At 43.1% G+C, this 21,153-nt stretch overlaps 2 protein-coding genes across 4 annotated transcripts in view; both read right to left on the reverse strand.

The window, feature by feature from the left end:
• The window catches only part of folr (folate receptor), a 32,476-nt gene extending 32,154 nt beyond the window's left edge, over positions 1 to 322 (reverse strand). Inside the window, exon 1 of the mRNA XM_043692519.1 lies at positions 245 to 322. The gene's annotated coding sequence lies outside the window, so the exon portion shown is untranslated. The remainder of the gene's footprint in view (positions 1 to 244) is intronic.
• A 13,379-nt stretch (positions 323 to 13,701) lies between these two features.
• The window catches only part of anapc15 (anaphase promoting complex subunit 15), a 9,076-nt gene continuing 1,624 nt past the window's right edge, over positions 13,702 to 21,153 (reverse strand). For 2 of the 3 annotated variants that reach the window (XM_043692522.1, XM_043692524.1), the window contains exons 2-5: positions 19,918 to 20,038; positions 18,826 to 18,885; positions 16,276 to 16,416; positions 13,702 to 14,646 (exon numbers count right to left, since the gene is read on the reverse strand). In XM_043692522.1, the coding sequence (XP_043548457.1) occupies positions 14,599 to 14,646; positions 16,276 to 16,416; positions 18,826 to 18,885; positions 19,918 to 20,037 (369 nt within the window). In that variant the 5' untranslated portion in view covers position 20,038 and the 3' untranslated portion in view covers positions 13,702 to 14,598. The remainder of the gene's footprint in view (positions 14,647 to 16,275; positions 16,417 to 18,825; positions 18,886 to 19,917; positions 20,039 to 21,153) is intronic. The other variant, XM_043692525.1, reaches the window with a different exon arrangement.

Below are 21,153 nucleotides of genomic sequence, written 5' to 3' on the forward strand. Positions count from 1 at the left end.
GGCTGGAGGGGGCGGGAATGGGGTTACAGACACTGCCCGGGGCTGAGAGGGGGGGGAATGGGGTTAGTAGACACTGCCCGGGCGGGATGGGGTTACTAGACACTGCCCGGGCTGGAGGGGAGTGCGGGGGATAGGGTTACCTGACACTGCCCGAGGCTGGGGGGGGTGGGGTTACCTGACACTGTCCCAGGGCTGAGGGGTCAGACCTGTCACACACGCGCACTCCCCTCCATTCCCCTCTCACCTGTAACCGGCTGCACGCGGCGCACTCTGCAGCGGATTGCGCGTGCGCCCTCCTTCCCTGTCCTCCTCCTCCTCGACCCACGTGGAGCCCCTGCCGGCCCCCTCCCCTTGTCCGCATGCGCGCGCTGTGTCTCATGGCCAGGGCTCTGGCGCGTTTCTCCCACATTAACCTTGGGCTGGTCTCGGGGTAAGGGCATTGATTGACTCTTTCTGTCACCGTTCTTTGCTTTCAGTGAGAATTTGTTTTAGCTTATTATTCCTGCAATCCCGTTTCTTGTCAGTATCTACATCATTGGTATAAATTGAGGGAATATTGATGGGCAGCGCTGATCTCTTGTTGCACTGATTACATTTGGCCAACCTGAGAATGCCCCATATCCACCACCTCTGTGTTTCCTATTAGACAGTCAATGGCAATACTCTACCCCCTACACCATGAGCTTTTACATTCCACAATAACGTATAATTTGTCACCTTATGCCTTCTGCATATCCTAAGTAGAGGGCATCCACCAGATCCCCTTTATCCACAACATGTAAGATATTAGTAGCTCAAAAAACCCAATAGATTGGTTAAACCTGGTTCCCCCTTTCACAAAACCAGATTGACCCTGCCTGATTATCTTGAATTTTTCAAAATGCTGTTTTACATCAGCCCGAACCTTACTTTTTGGATATCTGGGATGCATTATGTATCACGGAGGGCTTTTTGCCACAGGGTCTCGCGAGCTCTCTCACTGTATGTTAACAAACTTACTGCAACAAATACACATACCGGCCCATGGCATCTAATTCCAGCTCCATCTTACCACATGCCATTCCCAGAATAATGTGCCACTCAGGAGACATCCACATTAATACCAATATCCCTTGCAGCTGTACCATTTTAGAAAGGCTGCTGTGCATCTACATGGCCAATACACCCTCAGACAGATAATCCCATCTTTCACCCACATTGCAGTTTAAACACCACATCACACAGTTTACCAGTCTGTGGCTACTTTCCCATCTGAACACTAAGTCAGCGCTACCCAGTTTAGGCCCGCAGCTTTTTACCATCCAGTCAGGGAACACCACAGGCAGACAAGCAACCAGACAAGTGCAAATATGAGCTTTTATTTACAGAAAGGAAAAAGAAAAACAAACAAAAATGGAGCTTCCATCTCTCCAACCTCCTCATTTGTAATCTGGCCTAGCTGTGACAATGGTTCCTGTTTGGTCACAGCCACTGGATTCTCCCCCTCCCACTGCAAGTTCCTCTCCAGCCCTGAACAGATGTTCCAAATTCCGGTACTGGGCAGCTGTGTGGACTCACACTCTTAGGTGTAAAGAATAATGTCAATCCTCCTCACTATATAGTCCCCTACACCCACAACATTCCTTGTTGCTCCCTCCGCTTGAATAACTTCCTGTACCACAAGCCATGGTCATTTAGCATTACCACCCTGTTCCCGTCCAACAGAGCTGACAGAATTTCAAACCTATTGGACAATTGCAGAGGCAGACATGCCAAAACTCCTACACTCTGAGTCTCCCTACTTGCCTCATTCACAGTCACAACTTCCTTTCCCTCAACGCTGATCAAATCAGAAGATCCTATTTTAAAGGATACGATTTCCCCTATGTAAAGAATCCAGGTAACATTCCTCCTCTCTGAAGTATTGTTGTGACTATAATCAGCCTCTGAGCTTATAAACTTTTGAGCTGAATCTGCTCAAACGTCAAACCCTGAAAATGTGTATTCCTGCATCTAAGATCTCCTACATTCCACAATTGCACTATCGGCTTGCAGAGATTTTTCATTGCAAATAGTCAAATTAATTGAGTTTTTTGAAGAAGTCGCAAAGAGGATGGGTGAAGACCATAAGACCATAAGACCATAAGACATAGGAGTGGAAGTAAGGCCATTCGGCCCATCAAGTCCACTCCGCCATTCAATCATGGCTGATGCGCATTTCAGCTCCTTAATCACGGACTCAACCTGCAGAGCAGGTGAAGGCAGAGCAGTGAATGTTGTCTATATGTTGTCAGTAAAACATTCAACAAGGTTCCTCATTATAGACTGGTTAACAAGATTAGATCACATGGAACACAGGGAGAACTAGTCACTTGGATAGAAAATTGGCTGCAAGGTCTGAGGCAGAGGATGGTAGTAGAGCTTTTTTGACTGGAGGCCTGTGACCAGCAGTGCATTGCACGGTCTGATGCTGGGACCACTGCTTTTTGTCATTTATATAAATGATTTAGATGTAACTCTATGAGAGAATAGGGGGAAATATGCTGGGGAGCAGGATGAGCTCATTTATTCTTGCAAAGAATCAGGACAAACCCAATGGGCTGAAGAGCCTCCTTCTGTGCTATATCTGTTCTTCGTTTCAATTATTCTAAAATTTATTTTAATCGGAGTGATGAACATTAGCCACTTATTCAACAGGGTACAGACCACTGTCTTTTAGAGTGAATTGTTGTTGATTCCACAAGTGAAGGATACTCAGAGGGAGCCGATGGGCTATTGGTATTATTGCTAGACTATTAACCAGAGACTCAGCTAATGTTCTCAGAAGGAGAAAGTGAGGTCTGCAGATGCTGGAGATCAGAGATGGAAATGTGTTGCTGGAAAAGCGCAGCAGGTCAGGCAGCATCTAGGGAACAGGAGAATCGACGTTTCGGGCATTAGCCCTTCTTCAGGAATGTTCTTAGAATCCAGGTTTGAATCCTGAGAATTTGAATTCACTAAAAATCTGGAATTAAGAGTCTAATGACCATGAAACTATTGCCAATTGTTGGTGGAAAACCCATCTGGTTCATTAATGTCCTTTAGGGAAGGAAACTGCCATCCTTGCTTGGTCTGGCCTACATGTATCTGCAGACCCTCAACAATATGGTTGACTCTTATCTGCCCTCTGGGCAATTTGGGATTGGCAGTAAATGTTAGCCTAGCCAGCGACATCCACATCCTCTGAAAGAATTAGGAAAATACTCGCCTGGAAACGGACTGTGTGCAAAACACTTTTGAACTTTCCCAGCACAATCACCGGCATCAGAAAAAGAAACAAAATGCTCAGCAAATCTGACACTGTTTTAAACTCCAAATGTTAATCTTGGAACATTGAAATGGCAAGGCTGATAGGCCAATGCAAGTTTTGCTGCTTTTTCAAGCTTATCTGTTGCTGTTTCTACAGTTGTTTTGTCTTTTCTCTGTGAGGTTTGGAAAAGAGATTTCCTAACCTGTACGTTAATTTATCTCACTCTCACACAGTGTTGAGGCACTTTGGATTATGCAAATCCTGAGGGAGAACTGAAGTTCCTTTTGAGGATATTAAAGCTTAAAATGGATAAACAAGATGTTTCCTTTTGGGAGAGAGTCAAGAACCTGGGAACATTGTTTACAACTTCAATTTAAGACAGAGATGAGGAGACATGTTTCTCTCAAAGGATTGTGAGGCTTTGGAACTCTCTCCCCCAAAAGGTGTTGGAAGCAGAGGCTGAGAGTATTTTTAAGGCAGAGAACGAGAGTGATTCTTCAGAAGTAAGGGGATGCTGAAAAATTAGATTAGCTTTAGGTTTATTTATCATATTGTCACTTGTCTCTCGGCACAGTGGCTTACTCCTGTGGCTAAGGTATACATTTATACAGTGTAATAATTATCAGAATCTCACTGAGTCACCAGGTAATCTTTGGTGTTGTTGTTTGAGGGTGAATTTCTCTGCTCTTAAAATTGTAGAATAATTTCATACAGAAGGAAACCATTGAGCCTGTACTAGCTCTTTGAAGGAGCTTTCTAATTAGATCCTCTTCCACCTTACCTCAATGTTTCTCCTTTGTCCTGTAGATTTTTCCCATGTAAAGTATTTATTCAGTTCCTGTCTGAAAACATTGTATCTTCTCCCACTGCTGTTTCAGGCAGCATGTTGCTACCTTAATATATATTCTCATCTTGTCCTCAGGTTGCAAACTGTATCCTTCTGGTGATTGACCCTCCCACTACTGGAAATAGTTTCCTCTCATTGACTCAACCAAAACCCTTCATGGTCGATCAACTCTCTCTTCTCTGCTCTCAAAACATAAGAACTAGGAGCAGGAATAGGCCATTCAACCCCTCAAGCCTGCTCCTCCATTTAACACAGTCATGGCTGCTCTCACTTTGATGGGAAAGTGAGGACTGCAGATGCTGGAGATCAGAGCTGAAAATGTGTTGCTGGAAAAGTGCAGTAGGTCAGGCAGCATCCAAGGAACAGGAGAATCGACGTTTCGGGCATAAGCCTGAAGAAGGGCTTATGCCCGAAAAGTCGATTCTCCTGTTTCTTGGATGCTGCTTGACCTGCTGCGCTTTTCCAGCAACACATTTTCAGCTCTGCTCTCATTTTGATCTCAACTCCACTTTCCTGCCCACTCTCCATCATATATTAACCCATTATTAATTAAAAACTTGTCTCTCCTGGCATCCACTGCATTCTGTGGGAGTGAATCGCACAGATTCACAACCCAATGACAGAAGTAATTCCTCCTCATCTCTGTTTTAAATCTGCTATCCCTTATCCTAAAATTATTACCTCTTGTTCTAGATTGCCCCACATGAGGAAATGTCCTGTCTTTGTCTCTTTTGCCAATCCCATTTGGCATTTTATCGATCTCAATTAGGTCTATTCTTGTTCTTCTAAACTTGTGCAAGTATTGGCCTGAACTGTTCAATGTCTCCACATAAGACAAGCCTTTCATCTCTGGAATTAATTGAGTGAACCTTCTCGGAACTGTGTCCAATGCAATTACACCCTTCTTCAGGTAAGAGGATCAAAACTATGCACAGTATTCCAGATGTGGTCTCACCAAAGCCTTTTATGTTCGCAACAACGCATCCCTACTTTTACTCTAAGGAGAAAAATCCAAGTTTATCCAATGTCTGCACATTAACTGGAGACATTCACTCTATTATCATTCTAGTTAATGTCCTGTGCAACCTCTCCAAGGCCTTGACGTCCTTCTGAAAATTCAGTGCCGAGAGTTGGACACAATACTTGATAACATTTTATTTCAAATAATGATTTTTATGTCAATATGAGGCTGGCTTTGGTTTCATATCTCCCTTGAAAGATAACATCTCTAACAGCTTGACACTGAATCAGTGCTTCAGGCAAAAGCCTTTTCGTGCTCCTCGGATGCTGCCTGACTGGCTGTGCTTCTCCAGCACCACACTCTCAACCCTAATCTCCAACATCTGCAGTCCTCACTTTCGCCTACTGACTTAGTGCTGCCCCTGTCAACATGGATTCTATGCTCAAATTTAGGGGAGGGGATGGCCTAGTGTTATTATCACTGGGCTGTTTTATCCAGAGACCCAGGTAATGTCCTGGGACCCAGGTTTAAATCCCACTGTGGCAGATGGTGAATTCAATAAAAATCTAGAACTATTCATCTAATGATGACTGTGAATCCATTGCCAGTTGAAAACCCATCTGGTTCACTAATGTTCTTTTAGTGAAGGAAACTATCATTCTTACCTGGTCTGACCTGCATGTGACCCCAGACCCACAGCAATGTGGTTGACTCTTAGTTGCCCTCTGGGATGGACAATAAATGTGGGCATAGCCAGCGATGCCTTCATCTCTCAAATGAATATTTTTTAAAAATAACTAAAGTGAACCCTCAACATTCTGACCCAGAGATATTGGTCACAGCTGACAATGGGAAATTATAGCTCTGAAATATCATTCTTAATTTTTTTTCTCTATTCATTCACAGGATGAGGGAGTCGCTGGCCAGGTTAACATTTATTGCCCATCCCTCATTGCCTAGAGTATAGTAAACAGTCAACCTCATCACCATGGGTCTGGAATCACATGTAGTACAGACCAGGTAAGGATGGCAGTTTCCTTCCCTGAAGCAACATTAGTAAACCAGATGAGTTTTTCCCAACAATTGACATTATTAGACACTTAATTCTGATTTTTATTGAATTCAAATTCCACCATCTGCAGTTGCAGGATTCAAACATTACCTGGGGTCTCTGGATTAACCGTCCAATGATAATACGACTAGGCCATCACCTTCCCATCTTATCTTCTCTATGCATTGAGAATGGTCATGTAGTGGTTATGTTACGAGACTGGTAATAAAAGGGCCTGATTTTTGGGCATTCACAATGTGCCCATAATGTTCAGATCAAAGTAGGCAGGGCACAATATTCTTCTTCCCACCTCATCTATTGATTTCAGACTAGTTTCTGTCCCGACAGCACTGCTGTCTTCTTTTCAAATCTGCCTGTGAGTCTTGTTCTGTACCCTCTTTCCTGAAAGTAAAAGCAATGACTGCAGATGCTGGAAACAACAGTCTAGATTAAAGTGGTGCTGGAAAAGCACAGCAGTTCAGGCAGCATCTGATATTCTGAAAATCCATCTCTCTCCTAAAGGGAAACTGTACAAATCAAATATTGTTGCAATGGAAGGTTTTGCAACCCGAACTCCAGGGCAGAGAGAATGTTTGAGACCAACGGATGGAAATGCTGGAGGAATTAGCTGAGAAATTGGACAGGGGGGAGAAATGCCATGGTTCCCTTGAAGACCCTCAAGGGTTCAAGGATATCTTTAGCCTCTAGAAATCTATCAATAAGTCTTTCTTAAACATATTCAATAGCTTTGTCTCCATATGGAGTCATACAGCACAGAAACAGACCCTTCAGCCCAACCAGTCCATGCTGTAAATAATCCTAAACTAAACTAGTCTTGCCTGCCTGCTCCTTGCGAGGTAAAAACAATGACTGCAGATGCTGGAAACCAGATTCTGGATCAGTGGTGCTGGAAGAGCACAGCAATTCAGGCAGCATCCGAAGACAGGCAAAATCGACGTTTCGGGCAAAAGCCCTTCGAAGGGCTTTTGCCCGAAACGTCGATTTTGCCTGTCTTCGGATGCTGCCTGAATTGCTGTGCTCTGCCTGCTCCTTGCCCCATGTCCCTGCAAACCTTTCCTATTCATGTTTTTATCCAAATATCTTTTAAACTTTGTAATTGTACCCACACCCCACCACTTCCAACTCTGTGTGGAGTTTGCACATTCTCCCCCTGTCTGCGTGGGTTTCCTCCGGGTGCTCCGGATTCCTCCCACAGTCTAAAAATGTGCAGGTTGGGTGAATTGGCCATGCTAAATTGCCCGTAGTGTTAGGTGAAGGGGTAAATGTAGGGGGATGGGTCTCGGTGGATTGCTCTTTGGAGGGTTGGTGTGAACTTGTTGGGTCGAAGGGCCTGTTTCCACACTGTAAGTAATCTAACCTAATCTAATCTTCCTCAGGAAGTTTATTCCACACACGAACCACCTTCTGTGTAAGAAGAAATTCCCCTCAATCTTTTTAAATTTATCCTACAGGTTCACTACCCCCTGAGTGAACAAACTTCTCATCTCAGTCTGAAATGGCCTGCCCCATATCCTGAGATCATGACCCCTTCATCTGGAATCACTGGCCGGTGTAAACGTCAGTCCTGCATCCAGTCTATCCAGCTCTGACAGAATTGTAAACATTTCAGTGAGATTCCCACTCATGTGTCTAAATCCCAGTAAATACAGGCCCAGTTGACCCAGTCTCTCTGCAAACAATAGATCTGCCAACACAAGAATCAATCTGGTGAACCTTCATTGCACTTCCTCAATGGAAGTGCAATGAAGGTTCACCAGATTGATTCTTCCCTCGAAAAGAAGACCTAACCTGCACACAATACAATCATGGAGTTTTTATAATCTTTAAAAAGACCCTTCAGCCCATTGTGTCCATGCTGGCCATCTAACCATCTATCCATTCTAATCTCATTTCCAGCACTTGACCCATAGGCTTGTGGTTGGATGTAGTCTCACAAAGGCCATGTATAGCCACAACAAGATTTCCTTCTTCTGCAGTGAAGGCCAACAGAACATTTCCCTTCTGACATTTAACTACTAAACCTTGTTAAATTTTAAACCAAGCAAGTTGACTTGAATCAATCAAGACATTTCCTGAACCAAAAAATGGCCCACATTTTGTTGAATTGGAACAGGTACAGTGTGTGTACAGTTGCTTTTTATCTGCAAAGAACAGTACTCTGTGAATCAATATATGGAGATTTCTGTACAAGCTATATTTATGGAAGGGGAGGTCTATCACCTTTACCCAGTCTGGCCTTTAAGCCACTCTGTTGTGCCCAATGCCTTCTGAAAGACAATTAGTCATCAGTGACAAATGTTGACACTTGTATGCTATGACTGAACCAAAAACAAAACAGCAGTGAGTAGTTTAATGATGCAGAGGTTGAGACTGGCTGGAAGGTTTTTATTTTATCGGAACTGTCTCAAGGTCTTTATTGAACTCAATCCTTTGTGTTTTATCTAACTGTTTCTGTACTTCTTATCCTGTATCTTTTCAGCTGTGGCTGATTTGCTTACAAAACATGTTTTTCTCCTGCAATCCCAGACTGCAAAAAACCTCAGTTTTCATTTTTCTGTCTGAGCTTTGGGCTAACTGTCCTAATAGCGCCTTATGTGGCTCCTTATGTGGCTAACTGTCCTAATAGCTCCGTATGTAGCTCCTTATGTGGCTCAGTGTTTGATAATCTCTCATGTAGGATACCTTGAAATTTTTTAAACTGTTCCAGATGACATATAAATGCAAATTGTTGGCATTCATGGTATCTGTGTTAGCCTGACTGACATTGCTTGTTGTAGTTCACTTAAGGGATGTGTATGTCACTGGATGGGCCAGCATTTATTGCCTTTCCCTAGATACCCTTGAGAAGGTGGTGGTCAGCTACTTTCTTGAACCGCTGCAGTCCTGTCCTACAATCTCTGCATTCTGTCAATTGTGGCGAGGGAGGTTCCACCTCCTCCTGGTTAGAAGGATGTGGGTTGTTGGGAGAAGGTAGGAGAATGACACTTGTCCACATTTGGATGGCCTATGCAGCTACAATGGGCCGAATAGCCTCCTGCAGCATACCAGTTCTAGATTCTGAATGGTTTTGAGTCAATTCATTAGAAGAATGAGGAGGGATCTCCTAGAAATGTATAAAATTCTGACAGGACTAGATAAGATAAATGCAAGAGTGATGATCCTGATGGTTGGAGAGTCCAGAGCCAGGAGCACAGTTAGTAGGATTTGGGGTAGGCCATTTAGGACTGAGATGAGGAAAACTTTCTTCACCCAGAGAGTGGGGAGCCTGTGAAATTCTTTGCCATAGAAGTCAGTTGATGCCAAACTCTGAATGTTTTCAAAAAGGAGTTAGATATACTTCTTGGGGGCTAATGGGGAAGAAAAATTGAGTTGGACGATCAACCATGGTCATATTGAACGATGAAGCAGGCTCAAAGGGCTGAATGGCCCACTCCTATTTTTGATGAGTCCCATTGTGGTACTGAGGAAGTTGTCACAAGTGCCTGTCTTTGTCTTTTGGGTGAGGACAGTCAGTGATCCTGAAGTCACTATACCAGAATACTATCAGCAGATTCCCTGCTCATTATCTCATTGCTGTTTGTGGGATCTTCCTGTGTTCAAATTGACAGTAACATAGTCTATAACTGTTCATAAAATAAGTCTTTATTGTCTGTGGCATGGCTAAAAAATGTCTGTGTGTGAGATGTTGATTAGGGATGTACTGAGCATGAGACAGGTTCTGGAGGAGTGCAAGATCTTTCTCTGTAGCGGTACAAAACATCTCAATGCTGCAGAAACAGGCAAAGGGATCTGGCCTGACATCCTTAGATTGTACAGCATTGAAAAGGCACTATTTGAACCTTGGCTGATGAAACTGGGGGACAATGTAAGATGAGCCCCACGTGGAATTGGTATAAAACGAACAATAAATAAAGTGTGACTTTATGCAGGAGACCATTCTGTCCATTGTGCCTGAGCTGGCTCTTTGAAAGAACTATTCCAATGAGATCCAAACTCCAATGTTTTATCATAGCTCTGCAAATTTGTTCTGTTCAAGCAAATGTCCAATTTTGAGGATCCTGTAAAATTGGATTCCACTGCCCTTTCAGGCAGCTTATTCAAGATCTTAACAAGCCTCTCTCAGAAGAAATTTTCTGTCAAAACCATCTTGTTCTTTTGCTGATTGTTTTAATTTTATCACCTTTAGCTACCAATGTCTCTGCTGAGGGAAACCATATTCCCTAGTACTTCTATCAAAATCCAAAATGGGCCTCCCATCAAATCTCTCCTTGACCAACAGTCTTCAAAAAAAAATTTGGCAGAATAAATCCTCACATAGACAATGTTGGGGAAACTCAGTAGGTCTGGCAGCATCTCTGAAGAGTAAAACTGAGGTAACGTTTCAGGTCCAATGTGATTTTTCTTCAGAACTGGAAGTAAAATGGTGGGTCATACATTTTTGACAGAGACAGAGAGGAGGAGCAGGGGGAACAGCTGTTGTGGGAGTCCAGTACAGACAACAAAGAGATTATTAATTATGATGAGTTTCTCCTGGTTGATCGGGAGTCCAAAACCTGGAGGCACAATTTAAAAATAAGGAGATGCCGCTTAGATCGAGATAAGGAAGATTTTTTTTATTTAAAGGGTTATGAACCTTGAAAATTCTCTGCCACAGAGAGCTGTGAGAGCTTAGTCTTTAAAGATGTTTTTAAGGTAGGGTTTGATAGTTTTATTATTGCCAGTGGCATATAAGGTTATGGAGACAAAGAGAGTAAAAGGCATTGAAATGTTTGATATACCACCATCATGCAGAATGACACAACAGGCTTGGTGGGCTGAATGGTCTACTCCTGTTCCTAAGGCAACACAACAACATCTTTTCAAGGGTAATTAATCAATAGGTAAAGCTGGGCTTATCACCAACAATAAGAAGCAGTGAATTATTAAAAATAATTGACATACATCAGGTCCACAGTCACAACCTCAACCCAATTCTCTCTCTGCTAAAATAAGGGCATGAGATGAATCTGGGTGAAAGGTAAAACGAGTTCTAGGACTGCATCCAAGATGACAGTTATCTGGAACTAAACTGTTAATCTCACTGATAAACAGAATACAACATAACAGAGCTAAGAAACAGTATAGAGAAAAACTGTATCTATCCCTGCGCTGTCCCTGTCCTGGGAATGTTTGATGGAGACAGTGTAGAGGGAGCTTTACTTTGCATCTAACCCTGTATTGTGAGTGGTTGATGGGGACAGTATAGAGAGATCTTTACTCTGTATCTAATCCTGTACTGTGAATGTTTGATGGGGTCAATGTAGAGGGAGCTTTACTCTGTATCTAACCCTGTACTGTGAATGTTTGTTGGGGTCAATGTAGAGGGAGCTTTACTCTGTATCTAGCCCTATGCTGTCCCTGTGCTGGGAGTGTTTGATGGGGATTGTCTCAAGGGGACTTTACTTTCAGATTAAGAGTAGCACAGCGCGGAAACAGACCCTTCGGTCGAACTCGTCCATATCGACCAAGTCACCCAAACAAAACAAGCCACATTTGCTTGAATTGGCCTATATCCCTCTAAGGAGAAAGTAAGAACTGCAGAAGCTAGAAAACAGAGTCAAAATGTGTGGAGCTAGAAAAGCACAGCTGGTCAGGCAGCATCCAAGGAGCAGGAGAACGTTTCACCAACAATAGCATTTCATCAGGAAGATGATGAAGACACCTGATTAGGTCTCAGGGATTTATCCACCTTCATGCATTTTAAGACATTCAGCCACCTCCTCTTCTGTAATATGGACATTTTCAAGATGTTATTTATTTCCCCACGTTCTCTATCTTCCATATCCTTCTCCACAGTAAACACTGATGCAAAATACTCACTTAATATCTCTCCATCTCCTGCGGTCTCCATAGGCGGCCTTGCTGATCTTTAAGGATCTGTATTCACTCCCTAGTTACACTTTTGTCCTTAATGTATTGTTAGAATCCCTTTTGATTCTTCTTAACCCTATTTGCCAAAGCCATCTCATGTCCCCTTTTTGCTCTCCTGATTTCCCTCTTAAGTATACTCCTCCTGCCTTTATACTCTTTTATGGATTCACTTGATCTCTGCGGTCTATACCTGACATATGCTTCCTTCTTTTTCTTGACCAAAACCTCAATTTCTCTTGTCATCTAGCATTCCCTACACCTACCAGCGTTTCCTTTCACCCTAACAGGAATATACTGTCTCTGGACTCTTGTTATCTCAGTTTTGAAAGTTTCCAATTTTCCAGCCATCCCTGTACCTGCAAACTACCGCCTCCATTCAACTTTTCAAAGTTCTTGCCTAATACCATCAAAATTGGCCTTCCTCCAATTTAGTACTTTAACTTTTAGATCCTTTTCCATCATTATTTTAATACTAATAGAATTATGGTCACTCGTCCCAAAGTGCTCCCCCTCAGTCACCTGGTCTGCCTTATTTCCCAAGAGTAGGTCAAGTTTTGCACCTTCTCTAATAGGTACATCCACATACTGAATGAGAAAATTTTCTTGTACATACTGAACAAATTCCTCTCCATCTGAGTCCTTAACACTATGGCAGTCTCAATCTACGTTTGGAAAGTTAAAATCCTCTACCGTAACCATCCTATTATTCTTACAGATAACAGAGATCTCTTTACAAATTTGTGTCTCAACTTCCTACTGACAACTGGGGGTCCAAGTGTAATCCCAACAAGGTGATCATCCCTTCCTTATTTCTCAGTTCCACCTAATACCTTCCCTGGATGTATTCCCAGGAATATCCTCCCTACCAGTCTTGTCCATCCCAGAGCGTGGTGCTGCGAAAGCACAGGTCAGGCACCATACGAGGAGCAGGAGAATCGACCTTTCGGGCATAAGCCCTCCTGATGAAGGGCTTATGCCCAAAACGTCAATTCTGCTACTCCTCAGATGCTGCCTGACCTGCTGTGCTTTTCCAGCACCACACTCTCAACTCTGATCTCCAGCATCTGCAGTCCTCACTTTCTCTTTGTCCATCCCTGAGTTGTGTCTCTGTAATTGCTCTGATATCCCAGTCCCAAGTTCGCAATCATGCCCTAAGTTTACCTACCTTCCCTGTGAGGCCTCTTGCATTGAAATAAATGCAGTTTAATTTATCAATCCTAACTCGTTCTCTGCTTTGTTCCTGCCTGCCCTGTTTGACTTGCTCCTTTTCACAAGAGTCTCAGACTGATCTCTATCTTCTTCTCTCAGAATCTTGTCCTTTTCTCTTTCTATCTCATTAGTTCCAATGTGTAGAATGACCCCCTGCTGGTTCCTCTTCCTTTTGAGCATATTCTGCACTCTGTCAGGAATATCCTTGAATCTGGCATCAGGGAGGCAACACATCATTCGGATTTCTCGCTATCAGCCGCAGAAACGTCTGTCTATGCCTCTGACTAGAGAGTTCCCTGTCACAATCGATCGGTTGGAACCTGACATAGCCCTTGTTACATTAGAGCCAGTCTCAGTACCAGAACCTGTCCTGAGAGTGTTTCAAACTGAGGCTAAAGATAATTACAAAATAAACACACAGGGAGGACCATCAGTGAGATTTCAAAAGAAAACATTTTATTTTAAAAGTTCACCAGAAATATCCTCAAGGAATTGTTCAATAGAGGCAGTAAATAGAAAACTGCAATGAACAGAGCAAGGTTGCTTTCAATCCTGTCTTTGGAGGAGAATCAGTTTCCTGGTGAGAATGTGGAACTTGCCATGGCAGGCAGTGGTTAAATGGTGAACAGCTGAGATGCATTGAAGATAAATTAAAAGAGCTGAAGGAGAAGTGGAGGGAGGGAAGGGTGTGCTGAAAGTTGAAGTTCAAAAAGGTGTGATGAAGAGCAGCATGGAGCATTTGGGCTGAATGTAACACAAATTGTACCTGGTCTCACCTTAGCTCCTTGACCTTTGGGCTGAGGTTGGGATCTCAGAGAGACCTGCTCCAAAAACCCTTTTGATTCTACAAACCATAAGACAGGATGGCAACAGCCCACTGGATAATTGATTCCACAAATTCCACAAACATCATTTCCCTGGCATGGGAATAGGCTGTGTAAATCCAGAACTTTTTGTCTGAGGAAAGGAGGGAGATAGTCAACTGAAACCTCAAGATGGAAGTTGATTTCATCAGGCCAAGGAATCACATCTTCGAGGGTTGTAGAACCAAAACATGTGGAGGAGAGACAGAACAGCTATGACCAAACCCAAGGGACTGAATGGCTTCCCGTTTAGTCTGGAAGAGAGCGATCATTAGCCATTCGGAGAAACCTAGGGATTTGCAGGAGTCAAGGTTAGGGCTGGAAGTGGGGGATGGAGGAGAAGGGTGCATGTATTTGTGACTGGACTGGTCTTTTTCCACTCGTGTCTCTTGGTCCCAGCGTCAAAGTTGGAAAATAAACTGGTCAATGCCTGGATTTGAAGAGCGCAGAGAGACAGTTGAAGGCCTTTTAGATCATCCACTGGTCCTGATCCTGCTCTGCACCTTCCATGTCGATCTGCAAGGAAAAAAACTTATACACTTAAAGGTAAGGTCCTAGAGAATGTTGCTGAACAAAGAGACCATGGAGTGCAGGTTCATAGCTCCTTGAAAGTAGAGAAGCAGGTAGATATAATAGTGAAGGTGGTGTTTGGTATGCTTTCCTTTAATGGTCAGAGCCTCAAGTGTAGGAGTTGGGAGGTCATGTTGCAGTTGTACAGGACGTTGGTTAGGCCACTTTTGGAATATTGCGTGCAATTCTGGTCTCCTTTCTATAGGAAGGATGTTGTGAAACTTGAAAGGGTTCAGAAAAGATTTACAAGGATGTTGCCAGGGTTGGAAGATTTGAGCTATATGGAGAGGCTGACTAGGCTCTGGCCTGTTTTCCCTAGAGCATTAGAGGCTGAGGGGTGACCTTAGAGGTTTATAAAATCTTGAGGGGCATGGATAAAATAAATAGACAAAGTCTTTTCCCTGGGGTGGGGGAGTCCTGAATTAGAGGGCATAGGTTTAGGGTGAGAGGGGAAAGATATAAAAGGGACCTAAGGGCAACTTTTTCACACAGAGGGTGGTGCGTGTATGAAATGAGCTACCAGAGGAAGTGGTGGAGGTTGGTACAATTGCAACATTTAAAAGGCATCTGGGTGGATATATGAATAGGAGGGGTTTAAGAGGGATATGGGCCAAGCGCTGGCAAATGGGACTAGAATAGGTTGGGATATCTGGTCGGCATGGATGAGTTGGACTGAAGGGTCTGTTTCTGTGCTGTACATCTCTATGACTATGACTAAGAAGTTCAGTGAGTTATTGCCAGATCTGAACATAACAATGAATAAAGATGCTCTGCCCTGCAGTAAACTTACCAAGTCTCCTTAGTTAACACCATCTACACACCACTATTTCCATCTAGAGGGACAAGAGCAGCAGATGTATGGGAACATCACCCCCTCCAAGCCACTCACCATCCTGACTTGGAAGTATATACCCTGTTTTATTCGGTCAAAATCCTAGAACTCCCTCCCTAACAGCATTGAGAGTCTACCCCAACAACATACAGATTGCAGCAATTGAAGAAGGCAGCTCACCACCACCTTCTCAAGGGGCAACTAGGGATGGGCAAGAAATTCTGGCCCAGCGAGTGATGCCCTCATTCCCTGAATAAAGAAAAACAAACCCATTGGAGTTGGGAGTAGGGCAGAAAGGTGTAGTTGAATGACTCGCAGAGCACTTACAGACTGTTGACAGTGGATGCTAGGAGTGGATGGATAGTGATAGTGAAAAACAGACAAATTTGATAGACCATGACAGCAGATCTCCTGACTGAAATAGCTAAGAACAAGGGCAGTCATTAACACAAGCAGAGAGCACCTTTTACAGTTCAGCTGGGAACTGGAGCCAGGGCTGAATGTTGAGGTTATCTAGGCCTCACAAACAAAACACAGTGTTGTGTTTCTTTAAGCTTGTGCAATTCTCATTACCAAACTCCCTCCTCATTTCAACAGTTGACTCACTTGTGACAAACATAACATAGCAGCCCTGTAAATAAACTATTTCCCCAACGGGGTACAAGTGATTCCGTACTAGAACAGATGGGGATCCCACCCTGCTATGCTCCAGCACCCATTCCTCTAGCCGTTGCCCCACTCACCTCATTTATCTCTCCATCATCTGGAGATTCGTTGTAATCATTCATCTCATCCATGTCCTGCATGTCTTCATCTTCCTCAGAGTCCTCTTCACTGTCCTCGTCATCCTCATCATCCTCCTCTTCCTCATCATCATAGTTCTGCTGTGCGCAATCACAACATGACATCAAACACAAAACAGACTGACGACACTTCCTCATTGCACACCACACATTTAAATATTTAATTGAAAAATCCCAGATATATATGGAAGATATTCTATATACCCTAATTATATTTCACATTGGGCATGAATATTATTTAAATGGAGAAAAACTGCAGAAAGCTGGAACACTAAGGGATTTGGGACTCCTTCTCCATGAATCACGAAAAGCTAGCATCCAAGTACAGTGGATAATAGAGAAGGCAAATGGAATGTTGGCCTTTACTTCAAAGGGAATGGAAGATAAAAATACGGAGGTTTTGTACAAAGCACTAGTCAGACCACAGTTGGAATACAGTGAACAGTGTAAGGCCCCTTATCTCAGGAAAGATATGCTGCCATTGGAGGCAGTCCAGAAAAGGTTCACTCAGTTGCAACTAGGTATAGAGGTTCAGTCTTATGAGGAGAGGTTGAGTGGGCTGGATCTGTACTCATTGGAATATAGAAAAATGTGAGGTAGCCTTATTGAAACATCTTAGGTTTGACAGGGTAGATTTGGAGAAGTTGCTTCCCCATTGGGAAAGTCTAGGACCAGAAGGCATCATTCTAAACAAAGGGAGCACATATTTAAGACAGAGATGAGGAGGAATTTCTTCTCTCAGAAGGTGGTAAATCTATGGAATCGTTTATCGCAGAGGCTGGGTCATTAAGTATATTCAAGGCTGAAATACAGAAATTGTTAATCAGGAAGCAAATCAAGGGCTATGGGGAAAAGGCAGGGAAATGGAGTTGAGGATTATCAGATCAATCATGAATGAAGAAGCAGATTCAAAAGGGCTGTATGGCCTACTTCTGCTCCTATGTTCTATGGTCTACAGGTCTTAGTAGAAGGCCATGCAATTCCTTGAACCTGTTTCACTTCACTTAAATCACAATTGATTTGTATTTTAACTCCATTCTCCCAGCTCGGTTTTATAACTATCATGATCTTCATCCAAGAAACATCCAGCAATCTCAGTTTTGAAATCTTCAGTTCTATTTGTCAGAAGGATACCGGTTGCTCACCATCCTGACTTGGAAATATATTGCCATTTCTTCAGGATCTTAAGAACCATTCCACCAACCGCCCACCCTAACAGCGTTGTGGGTCTAACTACATCATGTGGACTGCAGCAGCACAAGTAGGCAGCTCACCACCATCTTCTCAAAGGCAACTATGGATGGGCAATAAATGCTGACCCATCCAGTGATGTGTAAATCACATGAATGAATGATGAAAAAATTTCAATGCAGTCCTTTAAACATCTTAATTAGATCACCACTTAAACTTCAAATACAATTGTTTCCAAAAATACTTTGCCGTATTGCCAAAACTCTGTTGAACTCCCTCTCGTGGGATGAAGTCACCATTGTCTTACCAGACCATATGGCTGCTCCCTTTTTAGAGAGAGACGGCCGATGGTGTACAATCTGACAGTCATTATGCTTCAGGTGAAGGGAGAGTTTGACAAGGAGAATCCTTCACGGAACCTCAGCCAGTGCAGGAATTGAACCCATGCTGTTGGCATCACTCTGCATTGTAAGCCAGCTGTCCAACTGACTGAACTAACCAATGTCCTAAGAAACATAATGAATGTGAACAGGCATTGTTCCCTTGATTCCTCAAACCTGGTCTGCCATTAAATACGATCCAGCCCAAGCCCTGACATCAACTCTGCTTTCTTGCCCAGTCTCTGTATCCCTTAATTTCCTTTGAGATCAGAAATTTATTGATAGAAATAGAAAAAAAGGTACAGGAGTAGGCCATTCGGCCCTTCAAGACTATTCTGCCATTCATTTTGATCATGGCTGATCATCCAATTCAATAACTTGTTCCTGCTTTTCTTCCATGTCCCTTGATCCCTTTCATCCCAAGTGCAATATCTAATTCCTTTAAATCACACAATGTTTTGACCTTGACCGCTTTCTGTGGCAGACAATTCCACAGACTACCCACTCTCTGGGTGGAGACATTTCTCCTCATGTCAGTCCTAAATGGCCTACCCCTTAGACTGTGATCTCTGCTTCTGGACTCACTGGTCATCGGATATATCCTTCGTGCATTTACCCTGTCCAGTGCTGTTAGAATTTTATAGGTTTCTATGAGATTCCCCCTCATTCTTCTAAACTCCAGTGAATACAATCCTAACTGATTTAGTTGAATATCTCAGGTTTCTTGGGGTGGAGAATTCAGAAGATTCACATACCTCCATGCAATGTTCGTCAATTCATTCCAAAACAGCCAACCCCTTATGCTGAGTCTTTGCTCCATTCTTGACCAGCATTTCCCTAACCTCATAACGCAAAGAGATCTCAGCGAATCTAACAACAAGGTTTATTACAGAAAGCCAGGACCCAGTCAGACACTCACCTCAGAGGCAGGCTTTCCAATTGGGACCAAAGTATTGTTCTTCTCAGCAATACTCTGCAACTGTGTACAGGATGTGTATGTGAGAGAGAGAGAGAGAGAATGAGAATGAGAGAAATAAAATTTGGAACAGCATGCTACTGAAACCGCCACTCTAAAAATGCAGCTCACTCAGCCCCATTACTCATGACAACCTGAGTTTCCTCAACATCTAACCCTAATCCCTTACATTGTTAGGAACATATAGCACAACCAGAAATATTCTTCACTGTAATAGTTTTAATTTGTTACAACTTTAAACTTTAATTGTTTCCTCCTACTAACATCAATATGTGAAGAGTTGTTTAAAATCACAGAATTGTAATGTTGGAGGCGGCCTTTTGGCCCATTGTTCCTGTACTGGATAGTGTCTGTGCTGTTTCAAACTGAGGGCATTCTCTGCTTAATTTTCATTCCCAGTGCTAGAAATTGCCATTTTCACATCTGGGATTGTTCCCATTCTATTCAGGTCACATCACTTAACTGCACACACACAGCCTGGACAATATCCAGGCTTTGTCTGATAAGTATTAAGTGCCAGACAATGACCATCTCCATCAAGGCAAAGTCTAACTATTGCTTCTTGGCATTAAATGGTGTTATTATCAAAAAATGCTTAACTATCAACATTCTAGACTAGCTATATAAATAGAGGGGAGTTAATGGCATAGTGGTATTATTGCAAGACTATTAATCCAGAGACCTAAATCATGTTCTGCGGATCCAGGTTCGAGTCCCACCATGGAAGAATTCAATAAAAATCTGGAATTAAGCACCTAATGCTGACCATTAACCAGTGTCAACTGTCAGGAAAACCCCATCAGATTTACTAATGTCCTTCAGAGAAGGAAATCTGCTGTCCTTACCCAATCTAGCCTACATGGGATGCCAGACCCATAGAATGTAGTTGACTCTTAACTGCCCCCTGGACAATTGGAATAGGCAACAAATGCTGGTCTAACCAGCGATGCCCACATCCCATGAATTAAAAAAAAACTGTCAGAGACAGAAGTTGAAAAAAAATACGAATCCGCATATACACACACAGACACTGACCCAAGCCTGATGTTGGTTCTCTTGTTGTTGGAGTTCATTTTCATCCACACATGGTCGATCAAGATTAAACCACAAAGACTCTGTCACTCGGGGAAAGAGTGAGGGAAAAAGTGTTGACATCCTCAACAGACAGAAAATAAAAGGGCAGTTAGAAAGAGAGAAAGTGGAGGTGCTTCCTTTCCTTTGTGGACGTTTATACACTTGGACAGGAAATGGAAGTCTGTGACCTTTGCAGTTTCTCCTCCAAGAGTTCAAAAGCATTTTAGGTTTTCAATTAATTTGCTCAAAACCAGGCTTCATGCAGTCTCTTAGAATATCAGCATTCAAAGTGCTATAAGGGCAATGGGACCAGGTACAGTAGATAGGAGAGAAATATTTTCCTCATTATTTAAGGAAGGTAGTGGTGGTGCACATGTAACGCCACTGACAAGTAAACATCAGAATCCCAGGCTAATGTTCTGGTAACATTGGTTTGAATCCCAATGTGACATGGATAAATTTGAATTTAGTTATAGAGTCATAGAGATGTACAGCATGGAAACAGACCCTTCAGTCCAACCTGTCCATGCCGACTAGATATCCCAACCCAATCTAGTCCCACCTGCCAGCACCTGGCCCATATCCCTCCAAACCCTTCCTATTCATATACTCATCCATTTGCCTTTAAAATGTTGCAATTGTGACAGCCTCCACCACTTCCTCTGGCAGCTCATTTCATACACGCACCACCCTCTGCGTGAAAAAGTTGCCCCTTAGGTCTCTTTTATATCTTTCCCTTCTCACCCTGAACCTCTGCCCTCTAGTTCTGGACTCCCCCGATCCCAGGAAAAAGACTTTGTCTACTAAACCTATCCATGCCCCTCAATTTTGTAAAACTCTATAAGGTCACCCTTCAACCTCCGACGCTCCAGGGAAAACAGCCCCAGCCTGTTCAGCCTCTCCCTATAGCTCAAATCCTCCAACCCTGGTAACATCCTTGTCAATCTTTTCTGAACCCTTTCAAGCCTCAACATCCTTCCGGTAGGAAGGAGACCAGAATTGCACGCAATATTCCAACAGTAGCCGAACCAATGTCCTGTACAGCCGTAACATGACCTCCCAACTCCTGTACTCAATACTCTGACCGATAAAGGAAAGCATACCAAACGCCTTCTTCACTATCCTATCTACCTGCGACTCCACTTTCAAGGAGCTATGAACCTGCACTCCAAGGTCTCTTTGTTCAGCAACACTCCC

The sequence above is a fragment of the Chiloscyllium plagiosum genome, chromosome 6, assembly GCF_004010195.1.
Source record: "Chiloscyllium plagiosum isolate BGI_BamShark_2017 chromosome 6, ASM401019v2, whole genome shotgun sequence".
Classification (NCBI taxonomy): domain Eukaryota; kingdom Metazoa; phylum Chordata; class Chondrichthyes; order Orectolobiformes; family Hemiscylliidae; genus Chiloscyllium; species Chiloscyllium plagiosum.